This window comes from Orcinus orca, chromosome 8, assembly GCF_937001465.1.
Source record: "Orcinus orca chromosome 8, mOrcOrc1.1, whole genome shotgun sequence".
NCBI classification, from domain to species: domain Eukaryota; kingdom Metazoa; phylum Chordata; class Mammalia; order Artiodactyla; family Delphinidae; genus Orcinus; species Orcinus orca.
In genome coordinates, this window is record NC_064566.1 from 49,406,806 (window position 1) to 49,429,652 (window position 22,847).

At 42.7% G+C, this 22,847-nt stretch overlaps 1 protein-coding gene across 7 annotated transcripts in view; it reads right to left on the reverse strand.

Moving 5' to 3' along the window:
* STIM1 (stromal interaction molecule 1) overlaps positions 1-22,847 on the reverse strand; it is a 198,575-nt gene that overhangs the window by 84,223 nt on the left and 91,505 nt on the right. For all 7 annotated transcript variants that reach the window (XM_004279730.3, XM_033405567.2, XM_033405561.2 and 4 more), the window contains one exon: positions 1,702-1,832. In XM_004279730.3, the coding sequence (XP_004279778.1) occupies positions 1,702-1,832 (131 nt within the window). The remainder of the gene's footprint in view (positions 1-1,701; positions 1,833-22,847) is intronic.

Below are 22,847 nucleotides of genomic sequence, written 5' to 3' on the forward strand. Positions count from 1 at the left end.
TGACCAAACCTACCCTCCATGCTTCTTACTGCCTCCACATCTTTGCTCACACTGCTTCCTGCTGTTCAGGCTGCCCCACCCCTTCCACTCTCTCCCAATTCTGTTTCCTCCAGGAAGTCTATTTTTCTCCTCTTATAAGTTCCTTAGACATTATCTAGTTCAACCTGATACAAGGATCCCCTCTGCTGACCAATCAGTGGAGTGCTGTGTTCTACTGTCCCATCTTCAGTGACAGGGAGTTCACTACCCACCTACCAAGGAAGCCTCTTCTATGACGAGATAGCGCTGTGAGGTGATTCTTTATTCCAGAAGAATATGCCTATATTTTACTTTCCCCACAGTGGTCCTGGTTCTGCCCTTAGCATAAGAGAAACAATACTGCAGTACTTAACAGCATAGGCTTTGAAATCAGATCTGTTCTCCTACCCAGCGTGTCCTTGAACAAAATGCTTAACCTTTCCAAAGTTCCAGTCCTTGATGGTAATACCAACTTCCTAAGGCTATCAACAAAGTTAAAAAAGTAACTATGCAAAGAGCTTAACAATGTGCCTGGCACAGAGTAAGGATTTCACTGTTATCATCGTCATCATTTAAGTCTGATTCCTCTACTTCGATTGCATTTGAAAATAGAAATTGTATTATCTGAATCTTTTCTTTTCCAGGCTAAAGTTTCTTCACTAGACTGTAAATTATATGAGGACAGATGTATCTCTATGTAATTATGTGTATTTGCTGCCACATCCCCACGTCTAGAACAGTGCCTGGCACACATATAATAGACAGTTATAAACACTGAATTGTATTGAATGCCGTCCGTTTCAGAGTTTCCATACCCTTCATCATTCATGTCACTCCTCTCTTTCACTGTTTCAAATGTTTTTGGCAACGTGAAATCCAAAGTTGAATTCACAACTTAAAGGTGGGCTAACCAGAGGAGGAGAGACTAGATTGGCCCCTCCCTCATTATATACACCCTATTGCTACTAAAAGCTGGCATAACTTGCCAGCTTCACCCCATTGCTGGCTCAAGTGGAGCTTGAAAACAACTGAAGCTTTTCAGTCTTTTGACACATGATGACTTTGGGCTCTGGGCTCTGTGGAATTGGAGCTGCAGTCACGCCAAACGGTGAAACAATAACAGAGCTATTTCCACCTAGAGATTCCTCTCGCTCTTACTATCTGGACCACTCAACTGGATCCCAGCAACTGCAGCCTGGAATTCAGAATGATCTTTCTAGGAACCTTTGTTTCTTCCTCACAAATAGAGTATACGCTTCCAAAGGGCAAGATCTGACTGTCTTGCCTTCTCTTCCACATGCCAGCACAGGGCTGAGCACAGAGTAAGGACAGACGGATGCCCTCCTTCTACAGCAGGATTACAGCAAGGATTCAGGGAAACTGTACAGATGAGCCTCAGGGCTCCCTCTCCTCTCAAACAGCACAGCTCGGTCGGTGTTGTGCTTCTAGCCGGTAGGCAAACAGGAGCCAGTCCAGGCACACACACAGATGTTAAGGCCTGCACTCTGGCAGGCCGGCTCCTAGAGGCTGCTCTGCTGAGAATCACCTTCCCTGACAAGGATGCATTCCTAGAGGACAAGCCAATGTCAAGAACACCTCTCCTCAGGGAACAGCCTGTCTAGACAGCTTCACAGACTGTTCACACAGGAGGAGAAGAGAGCCGCACAGGGTGAGGGAGCTCACCTCATCACTTTCTTCCACATCCACGTCACCATTGGCATCATCGTCCATCAGCTTGTGGATGCTGCGGACTGCATCAAAGCTGAGCTTCTCATCCTCACTGTGGCACAGGGGCTTGTCAATCCGGCAGAACTCTGTACAGGAAAAGCAAGAGACAACATTACTGGGGGCTGCCACCCAGCTCTATTACCTACCTGTCTCACAGTCCCTGGCTTCTAGAGCCTGACTCCTCACACAGCCACTTAACAGACTATTTGTACAGTGATAAAAGTATTTCATAGTAACTGTCTTCCCTATTTAGGGTCAATGCTTTATTATCCTAATAGTTCCTTGGCAGGGAAGTCAAGCATAGGACTAGGAATACACTGGGATCTACACAAAGAACATGAATAAATAACTCACAAGGAAAAAATATACAAGTGAGAGAAAATACAAATAGCTGATGAACACAGGGAAAGGTCTTACTAGTAAAATCAAAGAAATACATATTCAAATGAAACATCATTTTTAGTCAATAAATAAAGGTGAATTAATACAATCTTTCTAGAAATAGGAAAACAGGCCATTTGTTCCAAGGCCAGAGTACTACGTAGTTTTCCTTTTTGTTCACTTTGTCACTGCCTGTACATATAATGCCAGCCACAGGCCAACTGAGGAAACCCTTCACATCTTATGCCTTCTCCAGGACAGCTACATTCAGCAAGCATGGAGGTCTGGAGTGAAACTTCCTCCACCCACCACCATACAGTCATACAGCAATAAAACCAGCACAAGAGCCTAGCCCACCCATGTCTCTTTCATGACACCTAATCCTCTCTTACGAACCTGGAAAACACCTAGCCTGGTCAAGGCACATAGCAGAAAGAGCCTGGAATCTAGTCTAGTAGCTCTACTATGTGGCTCTAAGGAGGTCACTTCCCTTCTTCAGGCTTCAAGTTCACTATTTGAAAAAGATATTTTAACTAAAGTTTCTGGTATTTCTTCCAATTCCTAGAGTATAAAATTCCTCTTGCCTTTCGACCCTGATCTTTCTAGGCAAAATACTCTTCAGATCACCCCCAAAGAAGACAGAAGAAAAACCGTGACCTCCCAGATAACAGAAGCAGTCACAGAAGAGAAAGCAAGGACAGGGTGAAGAAGCTGTGGCTGTGAAGCCTTCTAGAAGTCCCTGATCAGAGACCGGAAACACTAATCCATCTAATCATTTACTTGTCTGCTGGTGAGAAACAGAGACAGGATTGGACAGGTCACCTCTCTATCGCTTGCTAGTTGCTCAAATCCTTTTCAAAATGAGAAGGTGTGTAAATATTAAATTTTTTAAGTCCCAGATGTGACTCAATAAAAATATGTTGGATATTGAAGCTCACAGATGTTAACGGATGTGCCCAAAGTCAAAGGTAGCTGAAGAGGCACAGCAAGAGCCCGGGTCTGCTGACTCGCAGGCCAGCACTTCACCTGACTGCCTTTATGCCAAGGTAACCAGACAGCTTTAGTTTCATCTTCTGGAAGCCACGGACAGTAATGCTGGTAGGAAGCACACTGAAGAAATGGCTTTATAAAAGAAAAAAGTAGATAAATAGTATGCATACAAAAGAAATAAGTACCTCCATGCAACCTTATGTTCCTCTACCTTTGTCCTGGCAAGGTGGAGTGGAAAATGGAGGGTGGGGTAAAGGGGTGGTGGGTATTGAGGAAAAGAGTAGAAAATAGCCAAAAATTAAGGAATTGTTTCTCAGTTTCCTCACCAACGAGAGCTCTTGGCATGATTGCTTCATTCATGGACTCCTATCCACAAATTACCTATCCCCCAAAAATTGCAGGAAGTAACAACTAGTCCAAAGATGAAGCACACAGCACTGAGATTAGCATAACCAACATAACACTTTCCTTCCCTTATTCCTGTTTTTATATTACTCAAAGGCATATATAATTGCCTATAAGAGCTTTTTGATCAGCATAGGATATGCCCATTTAAACAACATTTATTGAGTACTCTTCATATATCAGGGTCTATAATCAGCACAGGGTATAAAGAGATGAATCAGACTTCATCTTTGCTCTCAAGGAGCTCAATTATAAAAGTGGGGGAGATAAGCAATTAAAACACTATGCGCTAAGGGCCATAATAGAAAGAATTGAGGTTATGCTAGGGGTCAGCAACTTCTGTAAAAAGCCAGACAGTAAACATTCAGGATTTATGGGCCATATAGTCTCTGTGGCAGCTACTGAACTATGTCATTGAGCACAAAAACAGCCACAGACAAAACATGAGTGAGAGAACTTAGCTGTGTTCCAACAAAATTTTATTTACAAAAACAGGTGGTGGGTTGGATTTGGCCCTTGGACCATACTTTGCTGACCCCTTTTCTAGAGTTCCATAGGTAGCACACCTGAAGCACATCAGATCGACAGATTTCTGACCCAAAACAAAGAAACCTAATCTTTTCATTAGCAAGTATCCACCCACAGGATGAACCTAAGTAAAGTACTTCTATTAGGCTTTTAAAAAATAATGGGAATAGTTTACCAAGCTCTAGGGACTGGGGTCTCCAGCCTGGGCACAATTGGCCTACAGCAGGTCCAAGAAATCTAGGCTTCAAGCATCAGGCTCTAGTTTGTAACCTGATCAGACAGACAGGTGACCTTTGCTGCTGGCATCATCTGGCATAGAGAAGGATTAAAGGGATTGAGATTAAGGGAGTACAAAATCTTGATGTTCCATATGGCCATAGAATCCTGTCCAGAAAAATCATGTCAGCCAAAATTCACAAATAATTCCTTCAATGAAGCATTTTCTAGGCTGTCTCTCTCTCTCCTTCCTGAGACCTTTTCTATCTTCTCTTAATACATTCCAATCTGGCAAGGTTTCCCAGACCCATCCAGAAATTACCTTAAAAGATCCACCCATTTTAGCAACACATTATTACTGCAATGAAAGAGCCCTGCACTTGGAGTCAGAACACATGTGTCAAAATCCCAGCTTCATCAGTTACAACCATATGATATTGGACAAGTTGTTTAACTTCTCTGAGCCTCCAATATCTCATTTGCAAAATAAGGATAATTAACTCTGCTGCATAGGGTTTTTGTGAGAGTTAAGCAAGACCACATTTGTTAAAACACCTAGCATAGGGCCTGCATGAAGCTGACATTTAATACATTTGTAGTCTCCTTTTTTCCTCCCAGACCAGCAAGTGAACAGTTCCCATCTTTTGCTAACTTCAGCCACTTTCCCTCTAAGACCATAAAGAATCAAACACAGGCAGTACAGTCCAATCACATTGCTCAGAGGAACGTTCTAGGTGAGCTGGCAAGCAACTCTGACAATGGTCTGTCTTCCCACAGCATTTATATGTCTATCACTGGTAACATTTATCATACTGTGTTGTAGTTGTCTATTTAATTTGTCTTCCCCATAAGGGCTAGGGACTATGTACCCAGCAGCAAGAAAAAACCAGGTTCTTGGTAGATGCTCAGTAAATGTTTTCTGAATGAATAACTAAATATCAGCTCTACAATTATATATGGGATTTCTGTAGGCAGAAAAGAGAATTTTAGGTAGAGAGAATAGTACAGGACCAAGTTTTAAATTTTTTGGTCTCAGGACTCCTTTTTACACTTAAAAATTGAAAATCCCTTGGGCTTCCCTGGTGGCACAGTGATTGAGAGTCCGCCTGCTGATACAGGGGACACGGGTTCATGCCCCAGTCCAGGAAGATCCCACATGCCACGGAGTGGCTGGGCCCGTGAGCCATGGCCGCTGGGCCTGCGCGTCTGGAGCCTGTGCTCTGCAAAGGAAGAAGCCACAACAGTGAGAGGCCCACGTACCACAAAAAAAAAAAAAAAAATTGAAAGTCCCAAACTGTTTGATATTTACTATATTAGAAATTAAAACATAAATTCTAATATTTAGTAATTAATTCATTTTAAAACAATAAAATCTCATATACATTAATATAAACATGTTTTAATGAAAAATAATTGTTTTCTGCAAAAAAATTCATGAGAAGAGTGGTATTGTTACACACTTTTGTAAATCTCTTTAATGTCTGACTTGATAGAAAACAGCTGTTACAGCCTCATTATATCTGTTTCCACATTCAAGGTGTTGTTTTGATTGAAGATCAAAACATAGATATGCAGTTGGAAAATGCAGGAGTATTTTAATAACCTTTCAGATAATTGTGGTCATTCTTCTCTGATACTTCACCGAAACTCAACAAGTAGGAAGTATATTAAAGGTTAGTTACAAGGTGAAATCTGAAACTATACAGATGAACTTTTTGTACTCTATTACAATAAAATCCATTGGTCTATCTTGCACTTTGAATGGATCTTTTATCCATAGGTGATTTTTTTTTTCTTTTTGGCCACACGTCATGCGGGATCAGATCTTAGTTCCCTGACAAGGGATTGAACCCACGCACCCTGCAGTGGAAGCATGGAGTCTTAACCACTGGACCACCAGGTAAGTCCCTACCCATTGGTGATTTTGAAACATGATACACTAATCATTTGGAAACTAGTGATTCGATGAGTTAGGCAGAGCTTCCAAATTTGACACAGTTCATTTATACAATATCAAAATAATCACAATTATTAATATCACCACTGATTTCATCAGAAAAGCTGTAAATCTGGAGAAGCTGTCAAGCTCACAGTGGCAGATACAAGTTTTCCCAAACTCTTATTTTCAATTAAAAGCTGGAATTTTATCACTGGCAACAAATACTATCAGTTGTTTTCCTTAAAGTAGCAGACTCACTTCATTCATTTTCAAGAAGATGTCTGCCAAAAGCATAAGTCTGAGTAATTGCAATTTGTCAGTTATTTTTTCAAGTAAAACTAGTGTTCCCCGAGAAAAGGAGGTAGTTCAGCTTGCAACTCAATCACACAAATGCATTTCCTTGAGATAAACATCAGGCTCCTACGTGCAGCAAAAGTGCTTTATGCATACTTCCTGTTTTATCACACAGAATACTAAAGAGACATGTATTCATGGGATACAATTTAATAAAATTAATAAATTTTTACTTCTCTATTAAAAGCTTAAAAAAAACTGAGAGGGCATGGAGGTGAGGAATGCAGTGATTACTGGCACAATTTTGTGCCACTCTTTTGACTCCTGTTAAGGTGCCAGCAGTTTTACCTACTAATTTCTTCTGCACCAACGGTGCAAAAGTACACACGATGGAAAAAGCAAATAGCATCTTAGTATTATTATTAAATGGCTTTGACCTTCTGGATCCCCACAAAGATCTTGGTGACCTCCAGTGGTCTGCAGACCACACTTTGTTAACCACTGGCGGACAAAACCACAAAGGCTTTTCCCTCATGTCCAAATCTCCTCTCCTTTCTCAAGGCAGAGCTAATCATTTACTGTTTTATGCTCCAAAGCACTCTGTACATAACTCTGTTATATTAATTCTCATGCTCTGAGTTGTTTGCATGCCACATCCAGAAAAGGGCAAGGGCTAAATTTGACTCACTCTATCCCCCAGGGCCCAGTATGGCACCATCACTAATATCCACCTTGTCAAGTACGAAATCAGTAAGTGCTGGCTGAACGAATGAATGCATGAATGAATGGATTCATAACAAACCACCTCCCCAAAAGGCAACAGAATTCTTGAGGGCAACCCACCAGTTCCCACCAGCAATATCTACCATGCACCTAATGCCCCTCCTCTCCCAGCACTACCGTGCAGAGCCACTACAGTTGAGCTGGACAGTGGATTACCTGATGTGAGACACAAGCCTAGAGGGAAAGAAATGAGAGAAGCAGTCAAGGAAGAAGGCAGAGAGAAGGAGGAGAGAAGGGCACTGGTCAGACTGGTCCTCAGCGCTTGGCTGGAACCTGAGGGGAATCTGGATGGAAATGGCTAAAGTTTACCAACAGGGGCCTCATCTCCGAAAATAATTTCTCCCCCTTCAGCCTCCACCCCCCAGCCAGGACTGGCAGGCTTTGCAGTGACTCTGATGGGATCAGAATCCACCCTTACCCTTAGAAAGGGCTCAAAAGACTGTAAGACTGAGAGCATGAGCCCTAGGAAGACTTTCAGATTTGACCAAGGACCATGAGGTTCCAGAGATAAAACAGCCTGGAACCTAGAATGAGGATGGGGCTGGGGAGGAGGGCAGGGGACCCTCTAGACAAAAATGTGAAGGCTGAGAAGGGGAACTGGCTTGGGACATGGAACTGTCAAGAAAAGGTCCCCCCTGGAATACAGCATGTAGCAGCCCTAGCCACAGAGGAAAGAGGAGTCCTCTTTGAGGAAAGAGGATTCCTGGGCTGTGTAAAATCCAGCCTACCTGAGGGATGTTCCTTCCCCTGTTAGAACATCACGTCCTCATATCCAAGAAGAGGCCCAGCTCTTCTCAGCAGGGGGCAAGAACTGAGAAGCGCTTCCCTTCTAGACAAAGCTGGCACTGGTTTCAGCTACCCAAGCAGCACTGACCCAAAAGACTTCTGACCATGCTCACTTCTCCTCAGAGGGAGAATACATAAAAAATAACCCATACAGCACCAAGAGTGAACCCTAACGTAAACCACGGGCTTTGGGTGATTACGACGTGTTGATGTAAGTTCATCCTTGGTTAAAAAAAAGAAGCACCATTCTGGTGAGAAATGTTGATAACGGGGCTGGCTATGCATGTGTGGAGGCAGGAGCTATATGGGAAATCTCTGTACCTGCCTCTCAATTCTGCTGTAATCATAAAACTGCTCTAAAAAATAAAGTCTTAAAAAAAAACATAGCCTGTAATATGTGTGAGATTGGTGGAGATTTTGTTCAATTCTTATTAGCCTGCTTTTAAAAATATTACATATGTTGATTATAATGTGAGATAATTATATTCTCACTCTAACCTGAGATTTGAATAATCCAGTAACAGTTGTTTATTTTATTTTTTTATTTTCTCTTTTTTTAAATTAATTTTTATTGAAATATAGTTGCTTTACAATGTTGTGTTAGTTTCCACTGTACAGCAAAGTGAATCAGCTATACGTATACATATATCCCCTCTTTTTTGGATTTCCTTCCCATTTAGGTCACCACAGAGCACTGAGTAGAGTTCCCTGAGCTATGCAGTAGGTTCTCATTAGTTACCTATTTTATACATAGTATCAATAGTGTGTATGTGTCAATCCCAATCTCCCAATTCATCTCACCCCCCGCCCCGCTCCTTTCCCCCCTGGGTTTACATATGTTTGTTCTCTACATGTGTCTCTATTGCTATTTTGCAAATAAGATAATCTGTACCATTTTTCTAGATTCCACATATATGCATTAATATACGATATTGGTTTTTCTCTTTCTGACTTACTTCACTCTGTATGACAGTCTCTAGGTCCATCCACGTCTCTACAAATGACCCAATTTCGTCCCTTGTTACGGCTGAGTAATATTCCATTGTATATATGTACCACGTCTTCTTTAACAGTTGTTTAATTTATATTAAACATAATTAAAGAAAGTCATCAGTGGAAAAATGATAATCCATGGCATCAACTATATATAAAGCTCCAATGAGCAACATAATGAGATATACCTCTGAGTTTCAGCATTTCTGACTTTGTACCTCATGTAGGCTTACCACGGTCAGCTTACAGCTGCAGTTATCTGAGGGTATCTGAGGGCAGAGCTATGTCTTTTTCATTTTTTCATAGCACCTACTACCACCTCACACATGATATACTTGTTCATTTATTTGTTTATTGTCTGTCTCCCTCCAATAGATGTAAGGTTCATAAGCAGGGACTTTTTTTGTTTACTGCAGTATCTCCAGGGACTCATATAGTGCCTGGCACATAGTAGGTATTCAGTAAAGATTTGTTGAATGAATAAATAAATCTTTGTCTTCCCTAATGTGCAGAGCAGACTTCTCCTCTCTACCTGACTTTTTTTTTTAATAAATTTATTTATTTTATTTATTTTTGGCTGTGTTGGGTCTTCGTTGCTGTGTGCAGGCTTTCTCTAGTTGCATTGAGTGGGGGCTACTTTTCATTACGGTGCACGGGCTTCTCATTGCGGTGGCTTCTTTCGTTGCAGAACACGGGCTCTAGGCATGCGGGCTTCCATAGTTGTGGCTCGAAGGCTCAGTAGTTGTGGCTCACGGGCTCTAGAGCACAGGATCAGTAGTTGTGGCGCACGGGCTTAGTTGCTCCACAGCACGTGGGATCTTCCCGGACCAGGGCTCGAACCCGTGTCCCCTGCATTGGCAGGCGGATTCTTAACCACTGCGCTACTAGGGAAGCCCCTCTACCTGACTTTTAAATGTTGGGCTTTCAAAGAATGTGGGCTCAGTCCTAGGCTCTGTTCTCATACTACACTCTCTCCTAAGTAATCTTACCTCTCCTCATAGCTTCAACTACCCTTTAAAGAAATTACTAGCCATTACCAACTCCCAAAAAACAAAATGATGTTTCTGGTTCAAGTTTCACTTTTGGCCTACAGAAACCCACAGACTCCAACTACCTACTAAACATCTCCATGTGGATGTGTAACAGGCACCTCAACTCATAATGTCTAAATCTAAACTCATTACCTTTCCCCCAAACTTCCTACTTCACCAGTTGTTTGTGTCAGAAACCTTGACATTTCACTCTCCCTCACTCCCCACATTTAATCAATCACCAATCCTAGTTCAAGACTCTTAACTATTCCAGATCTCATTCTCCACACAGCATGTCACTCTCAGCAGAGAGATTCTAAATATTTAATGAGCAATCAGCAGGAGTGCTGGCTATAGGCAGTGCTCGCGCGTACCACCTGCATATCTGTCCAAGGCCTCTCCCTTCCTAAAACCCTTCAAAAGTTTCTCATTATTCTCAAGATAAAGTTCAGGACTTCCCTGGTGGCGCAGTGGTTAAGAATCTGCCTGCCAACGCGGGGGACACGGGTTTGAGCCCTGGTCCGGGAAGATCCCACATGCCGCGGAGCAACAAAGCCCATGTGCCACAACTACTGAACCTGAGCTCTAGAGCCCGCGAGCCACAACTACTGAAGCCCGTGCGCCTAGAGCCTGTGCTCCACAGCAAGAGAAGCCACCGCAATAAGAAGCCCATACACCACAACAAAGAGTAGCCCCCGCTCGCCGCAATTAGAGAAAGTCTGCGCGCAGCAACGAAGACCCAACGCAGCCAAACATAAATAAATAAAATAAATAAATTTATTTTTAAAAAAAAAGTTCAAAGTCCCTACTGTGGCCTGCCAGGGCCAGAACGATCTGCCACCTGCCACCTTTCTGGTCTCATGTCCAGCAACTCCTCCTGCTTCGTGTGACCCTTCTTTGATGTGCCAAGTTTCTTCCCTCCTTTCCACACAGCACAGTGGTTCTCGGCTCTGGCAGCATATTAGAATCACCTAAGGAGCTCTTAAACTGCTGACACGCAGCCCCCAGTATCTCTGTGGGTGAGACCTAGGTATGGGTTTGGGTTTTGGGGTTGTTTTTTTTTGTTTTTTCTTTAATTGAGAAATAACACACATATAGTAAAGTACATAAATAAACATAAGGATCAATTTAAATATATATATGTGTGTGTATATATATATATATATATATATACACATGTAACTTTCACCAAAATCCAGATACAGAACATTCCTAACACTCCAGGAAGACTCCCTCCCCTTGTCCCTCTCCAATCACTACTACCACGACCCCACAGCGGTAACCACTATTCTGACTTTCATCACCATAGATAAGTTTTGCCTTTTTTCCCGACATTTATTAAAATGGAGCATGGGGCTTCCCTGGTGGCACAGTGGTTGAGAGTCTGCCTGCCGATGCAGGCGACACGGGTTTGTGCCCCGGTCCGGGAGGATCCCACATGCCACGGAGCGGCTGGGCCCGTGAGCCATCGCCGCTGAGCCTGCGCGTCCGGAGCCTGTGCTCCGCAACGGGAGAGGCCACGACAGTGAGAGGCCTGCGTACCGCAAAAAAAGAAAAAAAAAAAAATGGAGCATGCATATTTTTAGGGTACAGTTGCACACAATAAAATGCCCCCATTCTAAGTATACAGTTCTATGTGTTTGACAAACATATGCATTCATATGACCACCACCCTGATTAAGATCTAGAACACCTCCATGGTCTCAAAATGCTCCCACTTGGCTCTTCAGTGCCAACCTTCATCCCCGTCCCCACACAACCACTGATCTGATTTCTATCATTAGAAATTAGTTTTGCCTCTTCTAGAACTTCAAATAAATATAATCACAGCTCTGTACTCTTTTGTGTCTGGCTGCTTTTGTTCAGCATGATTTGAGATTCAACCATGCTGTCACGTGAATCAGTAGTTTGCTCCAATTTATTGCTGAGTAGTGTTCCATTGAATGGATATACAATTTGTTTATCCATTAACCAATTTCTAGCTGTTACAAATAAAGGTTATGAACGTTAAGTGTATAAGTCTATGTGTGTACACATGTTTTCATTTTTCTTGAGTGAAAATGAGTGTTTTATTCCTTGAGTTCCACTAGGGGTGGAATTGCTGGATTAGATGACAGGGGTATGCTTAACTTTTTAAGTAACTGCCAAACTGTTTTCCAAAGCAGTTGTATCACTTTATACTCCCACCAGTAAGCACCAGTACGAAGCACCAGTCCTGTTGCTTCCTATACTCTCTTATACCTGGTGATGATGCTAATGTGAAGCCCAGGTTGAGAACCACCTAGAATTCCTTTTATATGAAAGGCTCTTCTCTTTCTTAACCTGCAAACTCTGACTCATACTGCTAGTCTCAGCTTAAATACTTTTTCTCCAAAGAATCTTCTTTGATTCATCTTCTTTCCCAAACTAGTTTAGGCCCAAATTATATTTTCTCCAAAGTACCCTATATTTTTCATTTATAACACTTTTCACAATTGTAATTATTTGTGTGATACTTTGCTTAATATCTCTCTTCTCCACTAAACTGTAAGCTCCATAGCAGCAGGAATCATGGCTATCTTCTTCGTGGCTGAATCCTAGCTTCCAGCCAAACTCTAGCACCTAGCAAAGTCCCTAGCACAACAGCTGGGCTTCAATAAACATTTGTTGTATAAACAAATGAATGCCCAAAAGAACCTGTTGCATGAAGGAGCAAATTCAGAGATGAACAAATACAGTCCTTGCTCACAGAAAGTACTAGAATGAACATAGTACATGAGTTACAAAGACACAAAGTAGAATATGGTAAAGGGTCAGGAGACCAGAGCAACAGGAGACAGCACAGTCTGAACAACAGGTAGAAGGCAGTGGGGGCAGAAGGGAAGGCTACCTAAGCACAGCAACCCAAAAGCAAGGAGCACAGCACCTCACATGGTTTGATTTATTAAAAGAGCCAAAGTCAGAACTTCCCTGGTGGTCCAGTGGTAAGACTCCACGCTCCCAATGCAGGGGGCCCGGGTTCGATCCCTGGTCGGGGAACTAGATCCCGCGTGCATGCCACAACTAAGAGTTCGTATGCTGTAACTAAGAAGTCTGCAGGCTACAACTAAAGATCCCGCATGCTGCAACTAAGATCTGGTGCAGCCTAAATAAATAAATAAATAAACAAATAGGCCAAAGTCAAAGGGTTCTTTTTGCCAATCTTGCAAAAGCTCCTGGCATAGAATGGGAGTAACAGATAGTGGGATCTCTCATCAAACTCAAACTCTAAATGGCAGAGTTGGAGGAGCTTTGGAGGCATTAAGGGCCACTGCTCACTTTACAAGTAGAGAAGGAAACTGAGGCCATGAAATGGGGTTGTTTTGCCGTAGGTGGGCTGGCAAAATACTGTTAGAACCAGATTAGAAGCCTCACTAACTTTTTTTTAATTTATTTTATTGAAGTATGGTTGATTTACAATGTTGTGTTGATTTCTACTGTGCAGCAAAGTAATTCAGTTTTACATATATGTAATATTTTTAAATATTCTTTTCCATTACAGTTTATCATAGGATATTGAATATAGTTCCCTGTGTTCTACTGTAGGACCTTGTTGTTTATCCATTCTAGATATAATAGTTTGTATCTGCCAACCCCACACTCCCAATCCATCCACCCCCCACCCCCCTCCCGCTTGGCACATACGAGTCTGTTCTCTATATCTGTGAGTCTGTTTCTGTTTTATAGATAAGTTCATTTGTGTCATATTTTAGACTCCACATATAAGTGGTATCATATGGTATGTGTCTTTCTCTTTCTGACTTACTTCACTTAGTATGATAACCTCTAGGTCCATCCATGTTGCTGCAAATGGCATTATTTCATTTTTTTATGGCTGAGTAGTATTCCATAGTACATGTACACCACATCTTCTTTATCCTTTCCTCTGTCAATGGACATCTAGGTTATTTCCATGTCTTGGCTATTGTGAATAGTGCTGCTATGAACATAGGGGTGCATGTATCTTTTCGAATTATAGTTTTTTTCTAGATATATGCCCAGGAGTGTGATTGCTGGATCACATGGTAGCTCTATTTTTCGTTTTTTGAGGACCCTCCAAACTGTTCTCCATAGTGGCTGCACCAACTTACATTCCCAACAACAGTGCAGGAGGGTTCCCTTTTCTCCACAGCCTCTTCAGCATTTGTTATTTGTAGTCTTTTTAATGATGGCCATTCTGACTGGTGAGAAGCCTCACCATCTTCTTATACCATGTCTTGTAGCAAGACTATGGTTGGGAGATCCAGATAAGCCTGTGCAACAGGGCTTCTTAGAACGACTAATTCTTACTCTCCAAGGCCAACAAACAGGGGTAGCGGGGAATGGGTTCCATTAGGTTCTGTTTGTCTATTAAGGGCAAACACAGAAGCCCTAACTGAGCTTGTGCCATTCCCCAAGCAGGGTAAAACAGAACTTCCCGGTTTTGCCTTAACTTCTTCAGTGTCTAGCACTAGCCAAAGGCCCTTCTTCACTAGGACTTAGAAACAAAGTTAAAAAGACACTAGAGGGGCACTCAGTCACCCCTTTGTGTCCCATTTCTACCATCTTCCTCCTCTCAGTATTCTTTTCTTCAAATTTTGATCTCACAAGAAGCCTCCTTCCAGAAGAAGATGGCTAATCCTTAAAGTTAGTCCCCACCAGGCAGGCCATGCCCTCAATAACTTGGGCTTCTGGTCCTTCTGGCTGTTCTGACTCCTGGTGCCTACTCCTGGGTCTCCTGCAGGGCTTTGGACTCTTGCCCATCTGCTTAACAGCCTATTTGCCTGCACTTTTAAACCTATAACCTTTCTGACTGAATTAGAAGTGTCTGACCCCAAATTCAGTGCTCACATGCTGGCATTTTAACACTCATTTATGACTTTCAAACAGCTATTTGATGAAATAGCTAGCTAAAGGCAGTGGCAGTACAAAGAGAAGTAAGACACACTTTTCTGGCCTCCAGGGTCCCCTCCATTCCTACCCCCCAATTACTAAAATATATACTGAATTACATAAGTGGTAGATGTAGGTCTTTGAATCTGACTTTCTTATACCCTGACTACTCCTAAGGATTAATTTTCTTATCTGAAAAATCAGTAAAGTTCTTTAAAATCGGTAAACTCCTATAAAAATGTCAGTCGTTCATTTGTCAGTTCTCTATTCTTTGCTTTACCTGTGAGTCTGATGTTCCCAACTACAGCAGGAGGAGTCTGATTTTTCCAGTATCCCTTGTGTCTGGCCCTGGGCTGGGCAGCACAGTACCCGGTTCTAGTGACAACTGAAAGGTGCGTACAGGTTTGGAAGATTCACTTCCTCGGATCTGGGGTCCCACACACCACAGGTCTTTACATTCTTTACATTCTGAAGGCGTCTGTGCCAAGAAGTGTGACTGTCCCAGAGAAATTCAACACACTCTCGTTCAAAAGCCACCCCAAATTCTCTGATCTGGCGCCTGACCCAAACATTCCTGTGTCCTGGCCAGTACTTGTCAGGGTCTGCGATGGCCAAAAAAATAATGACAAACAACTCAAAACAGCTTTCTGCTAGGAAGAGTTTTCTAACAGTGCTGGGGTGGCCATCCAAGGACCAGCCCAGATAGGGACTTGGCGCAGTGCCCTGGGGAGATGTCCAACCTATTAGTGGACCCTCTAGGATTATACCCTCTGGGTTCAGAAGTGGGGCTGGCTCCCAATAATCAGTGCTTATCACAGCAGCCCCAAGAGCACAGTGATAAAGGCCTTTAAGATATAAACACTGAGGAGCCAGGCACACCACTGCATGGGGTAAAAACAATGTGGATTACAGTTTCCATAGCAACAAGAGGTTCTTCCTCAAGCCTCCCAGGCCTACTGCTGGCTGGCTTACCAGAGAACACATTCCTAGGCTCCAAAAGAGACCAAGACTAGGAGAGAACTTCTCACCATCTTTCTGCCCCATATAAGCCTCCACTCAAACAATACAAGGAAGCTAACTGGGCCCCCTTCTATTTTCCTGAGAGAAGATAACCAAGAACACCTACTGAAAAACCTGGCAGTCAGGATGATCGTTTTAAGAACTTTAGGTTCTTAAAGGTTCGCAGCCCTTCCTTACCTGATGCAGCTCTCAGCTATGGTGGCAGAGCAATTCCCCTGAAGAGGGACTATTAGGAATGAAGTATGCCTGAGCCTCCTTACAGCCCAGGCTCCCTGACCCTGCTCCCTCATCTGCACAAGACTGATGCTATTTCTGAGGAAAGGCCTCTCTGGCAAAGCACATTCCAGCTCACAGAGAACGGAGTTCAGGTCTCAAAGTCTCTTGCCTGGGTTACTACAATAGCTTCCTCGCTGATCTCCCTGCCTCTGCTCTAGTCTCTCTTAAACTCATCCTCTACCAAAGCAGTCAGTATAATTTTTCTAAAATTCAAATCTGACTAGACCACGGTCCTGAATAAAATCCTTTTCAGGTTCCCATAAAAACCTGTACACAAATGTTCATAGAAGTTTTATGTGTAATGGCCAAAAAATGGAAGCAGGCTATATGTCCTTCAACAGGTGAATGGTTACACTCTAGTACTTACATATTACTCAGCAATAAACAGGAATGAAGTAATGATTCACATACCTTCCCTGGGTGAAGTCCCAGGGAATTATGCTGTGCAAAAAAAGCCAATTCAAAAAGGTTACAAACTCCACAATTCTATTTATATAACATTTTTTTTTTTTTTTTTTTTTTGCGGTACGCGGGCCTCTCACTGCTGTGGCCTCTCCCGCTGCGGAGCACGGGCTCCGGACACGCAGGCTCAGTGGCCATGGCTCACGGGCCCAGCCGCTCCGCGGCATGGGGGATCGTCCCGGACCGGGGCACGAACCCACGTCCCCTGCATTGGCAGGCGGACTCTCAATCACTGAGCCACCAGGGAAGCCCTATATAACATTTTTTAAAGGGCAGAATTTTAGAAATGGAGGATAGAGGGGTTAGGGACACAGAAGGGCATGGGAGGGAAGGGTGTGATTACAGGACAACATGAGGGAATTCCCTGGCAGTCCAGTGGTTAGGACTTGGCGCTTTCACTGCCAAGGGCCCGGGTCGATCCCTGGTCGGGGAACTAAGAACCCCACAAGCCACTCGGCCGGCTGAAAAAGAAAAAATAAAATAGAAAGATAACATGAATGATCCTTACGGTGTTGGAACAGAACTTGGTACACACACACACACACACACACACACACATACACAAATACATGTAAAAGTGAGGAAATCTGAACAAGATCAGTGGATTGTGTTAATGTCAATATTCTGATTGTGATATTATACTACAGTTTTTCAAAATGTTACTGTGGGGGAAACTACACAAAGTTTCCCAGTGATCTCTATATTATTTCTTTTTTTTTTTTTTTTTTTTTTTGCGGTAAGCGGGCCTCTCACTGTTGTGGCCTCTCCCGTTGCGGAGCACAGGCTCCGGACGCGCAGGCTCAGCGGCGATGGCTCACGGGCCCAGCCACTCCGCGGCATGTGGGATCTTCCCGGACCGGGGCACGAACCCGTGTCCCCTGCATCGGCAGGCGGACTCTCAACCACTGCGCCACCAGGGAAACACTTATATTATTTCTTAAAACTGCAGATAAAGCTATAATTATCTCAATAAAAATTCTAATTTAAAAACAAAATCCTTTGCAGGGCTCCCAAATTCCTACAACAGTGATTCCTAACTTTTTTTCAATGAGTAATTCAAAAAGCTCCATATAATAATGGTTGCTCTTTTAGTATCCACCAACTGAAAAATGATAGTGGAAATAATATGGATTCAAGAGACACCCCTCAAGGACCCTTTTCAGGGCTTCAGATCCCCAAGACTGGAAACCCCTGGCCCATATAATGAATATAAATGAACAAAGCATACAAGGCTTTTCAAGAGGTGGTCCCTTCCGAGTTCTCTAGCCTTACCCCATGCCGCTCACTCACACATACCCCACGCTCTCACCGCACTAAACCACATGCAATTCCATAAATACACAAGATTCACTTTGCGGCTTTGTACATGATGTACCCTCTGCCTGCAATATCCTTGCCCCATTCTATGCCTGACTAACTCCTACTCAAGTTTCAAGATTCTACTCAGGCTTTTTCTAATTCCTCCAAGAAGTCTTCTCTGCACCGAAACTCCTAGGGTTAGATTAGGAGCCCCTCTTCTGTGCTCTCATATTCCCTGTGCTTCCCTCTATCACACTTAGACCAATTACTCAACTTCTTGATGCCCCATTTCATTTTATTTATTTATTTATTTTTGGCCACGCCTCACAGCTTCTGGGATCCTAGTTCCCCAATCAGGGATCAAACCCGGACCCCCTGGAAGTGCAGAGTCCTAACCACTGGACTGCCAGTGAAGTCCCCTCATTTCGTTATCTTAAAATAAATAGAAAATAATATGTACCTATCTCATAAAGTTGTGCAAATTAAATGAGTTAATACATCTAAAGTACTTCAAATAGAGCATGGCACACAGTAAGCGTTCGATTACTACCAAGTTGTTTTTGTTCTAATTGTCTGTCTAACCACTACAGTAAAAGATACAAGCAGGAATCAGTATTTGCATCCATCTCTAGGTCTATGGTAGGTGCCTGATCAATATTTGGGAAAAGAATTAAGGGATCTAAGTTTGAGGTAAGGAGGTAGAATTTAAGTCAATGGTAGCACGGGGGATCTAGAAAATTGGGAATTACTACTAAGAGCAAGAGGTAAGTATAGGGTGCAAGCAAGGAATAAGATAGCCATCTCAGAAAGGTAAGCACTATTACACGTTACTGAGAACTTGGGTGAATAAACACAACTGAGAACTGCTAAATTATACATATCTCCTAACCTGGCTTTGGCTGTACTCAATTATTATGAAGAACTCCCTTTGATTTGTCATTGTAACTTGTTAACATTGAGCTGAAAAAGTTGCTTAACCTTTTGGAGGCACTGTTTCCTCCTCTGTAAAATGTGGCATAATAACACAATTTACTAAGTATTTAAGATTATGCAAGAAAACTACCTAGCCCATTGATTGAAGTAAAACTACTTTGGTCTGGATAAATGTTATGTCTTCCCCTTGACTCAAAAAAATTTTTTTTCTCTTAAAATTTTGAAAATATATCCCTTGAATAATAACTACCTAGCTGATGGGAGAATGAGATGTATGTGAAACCGACCTACACAAAGTACCAGCTTGACAAAGGGTGTAGACGGGTACCTAGAATTACTCTCCCCTCAGCTCCTCATGTTTAATGGAGACTTGCTGGCCCTTCAAGGCCCAGGGAAAGTCCATCTCCACCGGGAAACCTTCTTGAACCACTCCAGCCCCTATGAGTCTCCCCTTCTGAGGTCAGAGCACTGAACCCAGTCTGGTCCAGGCACCACCTCATAAGGTTTCTTCTAATCATAATTGAATTATGTCCCCCACGTGGCCTGTTAGCTCCTCTGGAGTGGGACTTGACTGTCTTGCTGCTATCTCCACAAGAACAGAATTAAGGACATTCAAACTGCCTAAGGGAGAAAGGGAGGATGAACATGACAAGAACTATGCAGCAACTTCTACATATGGTGTCTCTTTACAACTCTGTGAAGGTGGTACCTTTATTATCCCCAATATAAGATGAGGAAACTGAGGCCCAGATATACTACATGACTTACTCAAGTCACATAAATGGTGAAAGTAGGGCTGGAACTGGGATACTATCTATCTCCAGAGTCTTCATAATAATAAGTGCATATTGGTATCTGCCTGGTTACCAACCATATAGCTGATTTGTTAGGCAATTCGGTCACACCAGCCTCCCAATCTCAACTCCTCTTTGCTGCCAATTTGGGCCCGAGACAGTTGTTTGACTTTCTTTCTTCCTCTTATTTTGTCCCACATAGGAAATGCGAAGGGAGCTCCCCTGTGTCCCTTCCAGGTTGGAGTATGTGGAAGAAACAGGCTAAACCAAGGGCCCTTCAGGGGTAATAAAAAGGGAGGCAAATATTCATATCCTATAATATCAGAGCCAGAAAGACTCACTAGTTAAATTCTCTGGTTTTACAGATGAGGATGTTGAACCCTAAAAGGCAAGGTTATTTGCCTAAGGTCACACAGCTGAATGGAGACTGAAACCCTGTCTCCCAGCTCCCAAATTAGCGCTCATTTTGGTCTACCCTGCACCACCAGGCCATGGAGACAGAACTGGAGTATGAACTGTCAGGCCTGTCACTAAGCAAAAAAGCCAAACACTGTAAACACAGGAAATGGGCTGGGGTGAGGTTCAGAGGGCGTAGCAACCTTTGCCAAGTTAGAAGTGTTCACGGGTTTCCTGTCCACAGCTGTTAACTGTCACAGAAACGCTCCAGAAAGTAATACAAGGCAGAGAAAAAGGAAACGACTGAGGCTTAGAATTGACTATAAATTATTCAGGCCAACCCACTTAGTTTTACAGATGAGGAAGCTAAGACCCCCCAAAAAAGAAAAATAACGTGTCCAAACTCACACCACAGAATTTAAGGACCCTTAGAAACCACTTACGTGGTTCAAATCTTTCACTTTAATGATGAGCTGTCTGAGACCCAGAAAGGGAAAGAGGCTTGCCCAATGTCACACAGCTAGACTGGGTCAGAGGCAGCACTGGAACCCGGGTCTTCTACCTCACAGGCCAGTATGCTTCCCACTAGTTAGAGTGAATAAGATAAAGGGGTTTGCCTCAGATGATCTGAGTGCTGTTTTGGTCTCGGAAAAAATACATGTCAGGAAATTGAAAATAAGCAGAATATACTAACAGCTAATGAAGAATGACAAGGACCATACAGAGCAAGCTTAAAGGAGCCAAAACCAAAGTGGTCTGGTTGCTTAAGACACTTTGGGAAACTAAGAGGCAGAAAAATATTTTGGCTATTCTAGGAACTTAAAATCCAAATAAGAACAAGTAGGGAAGGCAGACAGAAAAGGCCGGAAACCCTAAGGGAAATCCCAAGGTACTGCTTCCTTCTTCCGTCCTAGGCCAAAATATCCAGAAAACATCACCGCAGGAGCAACCCTGGGTTCAGCAGGCCACTATGGGGTACTATAGTAATCAGCAGATTCCCGGGCCCCACATGCCACACAGCTGGCAGGTGTGGTGGGGAACTACATTTACACAACTCCTGGCAGTTCATATATATTCAATCCTCACATCAGCCCTGCATGACAAGGCTCATGACTGCCATTTTTAAAAATTTATTTATTTATTTATTTATTGGCTGAGTTGGGTCTTCGTTGCAGCCCATGGGCTTTCTCTAGTTGTGGTGAGCAGGGGCTACTCTTCATTGCGGTACACGGGCTTCTCATTGCAGTGGCTTCTTTTGCTGCGGAGCACGGGCTCTAGGCGCTCAGGCTTCAGTAGCTGTGGTGCGCAGGCTTCAGTAGTTGTGGCACACGGGCTCAGTAGTTGTGGCGCACAGGCTTAGTTGCTCTGCAGCATATGGGATCTTCCCGGACCAGGGATCGAACCTGTGTCCCCTGCATTGGCAGGCGGATTCTTAACCACTGCGCCACCAGGGAAGTCCCATGATTGTCATTTAACAGATGTGGAAACTAGGGTTTAGAGAAGACAAGTCTCTTGTTCACAATCGTAAAGTTAGTATTGTATATGGCAAATACAGTATTCAAACATAAACTCTCATTCCAGAAATTCTTAGCAAATGCCTGCTGTTCCAATCCTGTGGAACAGGGCTAGGGATACAGTGAGGAAATAGATATAGCGCCCAGCCTACAGGAGTTCCAATCAGGGATTAGAGAGTTAAGTAATAATTATTATAACAATATAGAACATTTTTGAATGCTTACCATATGCCAGGTGCTATTCTAAGCTCTCCACATATACTGCTGCATTTAATTCTCACAGTAATTTAGTGAGGTAGTTACTTTTCTTTTTTTTTTTTGCCTACACCACGCAGCTTGCAGGATTTTAGCTCCCCAGCCAGGGATTACACCCGGGCCACAGTAGTGAAAGCGCTGAGTCCTAACCACTGGACCACCAGGGAATCCCAAGGTAGTTACTATTATTCTCCTCATGTACAGGTAGGAAACTAAGGCACAGAGAGATTAAGTAACTTGCTCAAGAGCACACAGCCAGTAAGTTGTAAAAGTAAGGATTCAAACCCAGGCAGCTTGACTCTAGAGCCTATAATCTTTTCTTTTTTTTTTTTTAATTTACACAGGTATAGTTTATTTACAATGTTGCATTAATTTTACTTTACAGCTAATTGATTCAGTTATATATACATTCTTTTTCACATTCTTTTCAATTATGGTTTATCACAGGATATTGAATATAGTTCCCTGGGCTATACAGTAGGACCCTGTCATTTATCCATATAATAGTTTGCATCTGCTAATCCCAAACTTCCAAGCCATCCCTCTCCCACACCTACCACCCCTTGGCAACCACAAGTCTATTCTCTATGTCTGTGAGTCTGTTTTGTATATAAGTTCACTTGTGTCATATTTTAGATTCCACATATAAGTGATATCATATGGTATTTGTCTTTCTCTTTTTGACTTACCTCAGTATGATAATCTCTAGGTCCATCCATGTTGTTGTAAATGGCGTTATTTCATTCTTTTTTATGGCTGAGTAGTATTCCATTGTATATATGTACCACATCTTCTTTATCCATTCATCTTTTGATGGACATTTAGGTTGTTTCAATGTCTTGGCTATTGTCCATACTGCTACTATGAACATAGGGGTGCATTATTTTTTGAATTATAGTTTTATCTGGATATATTC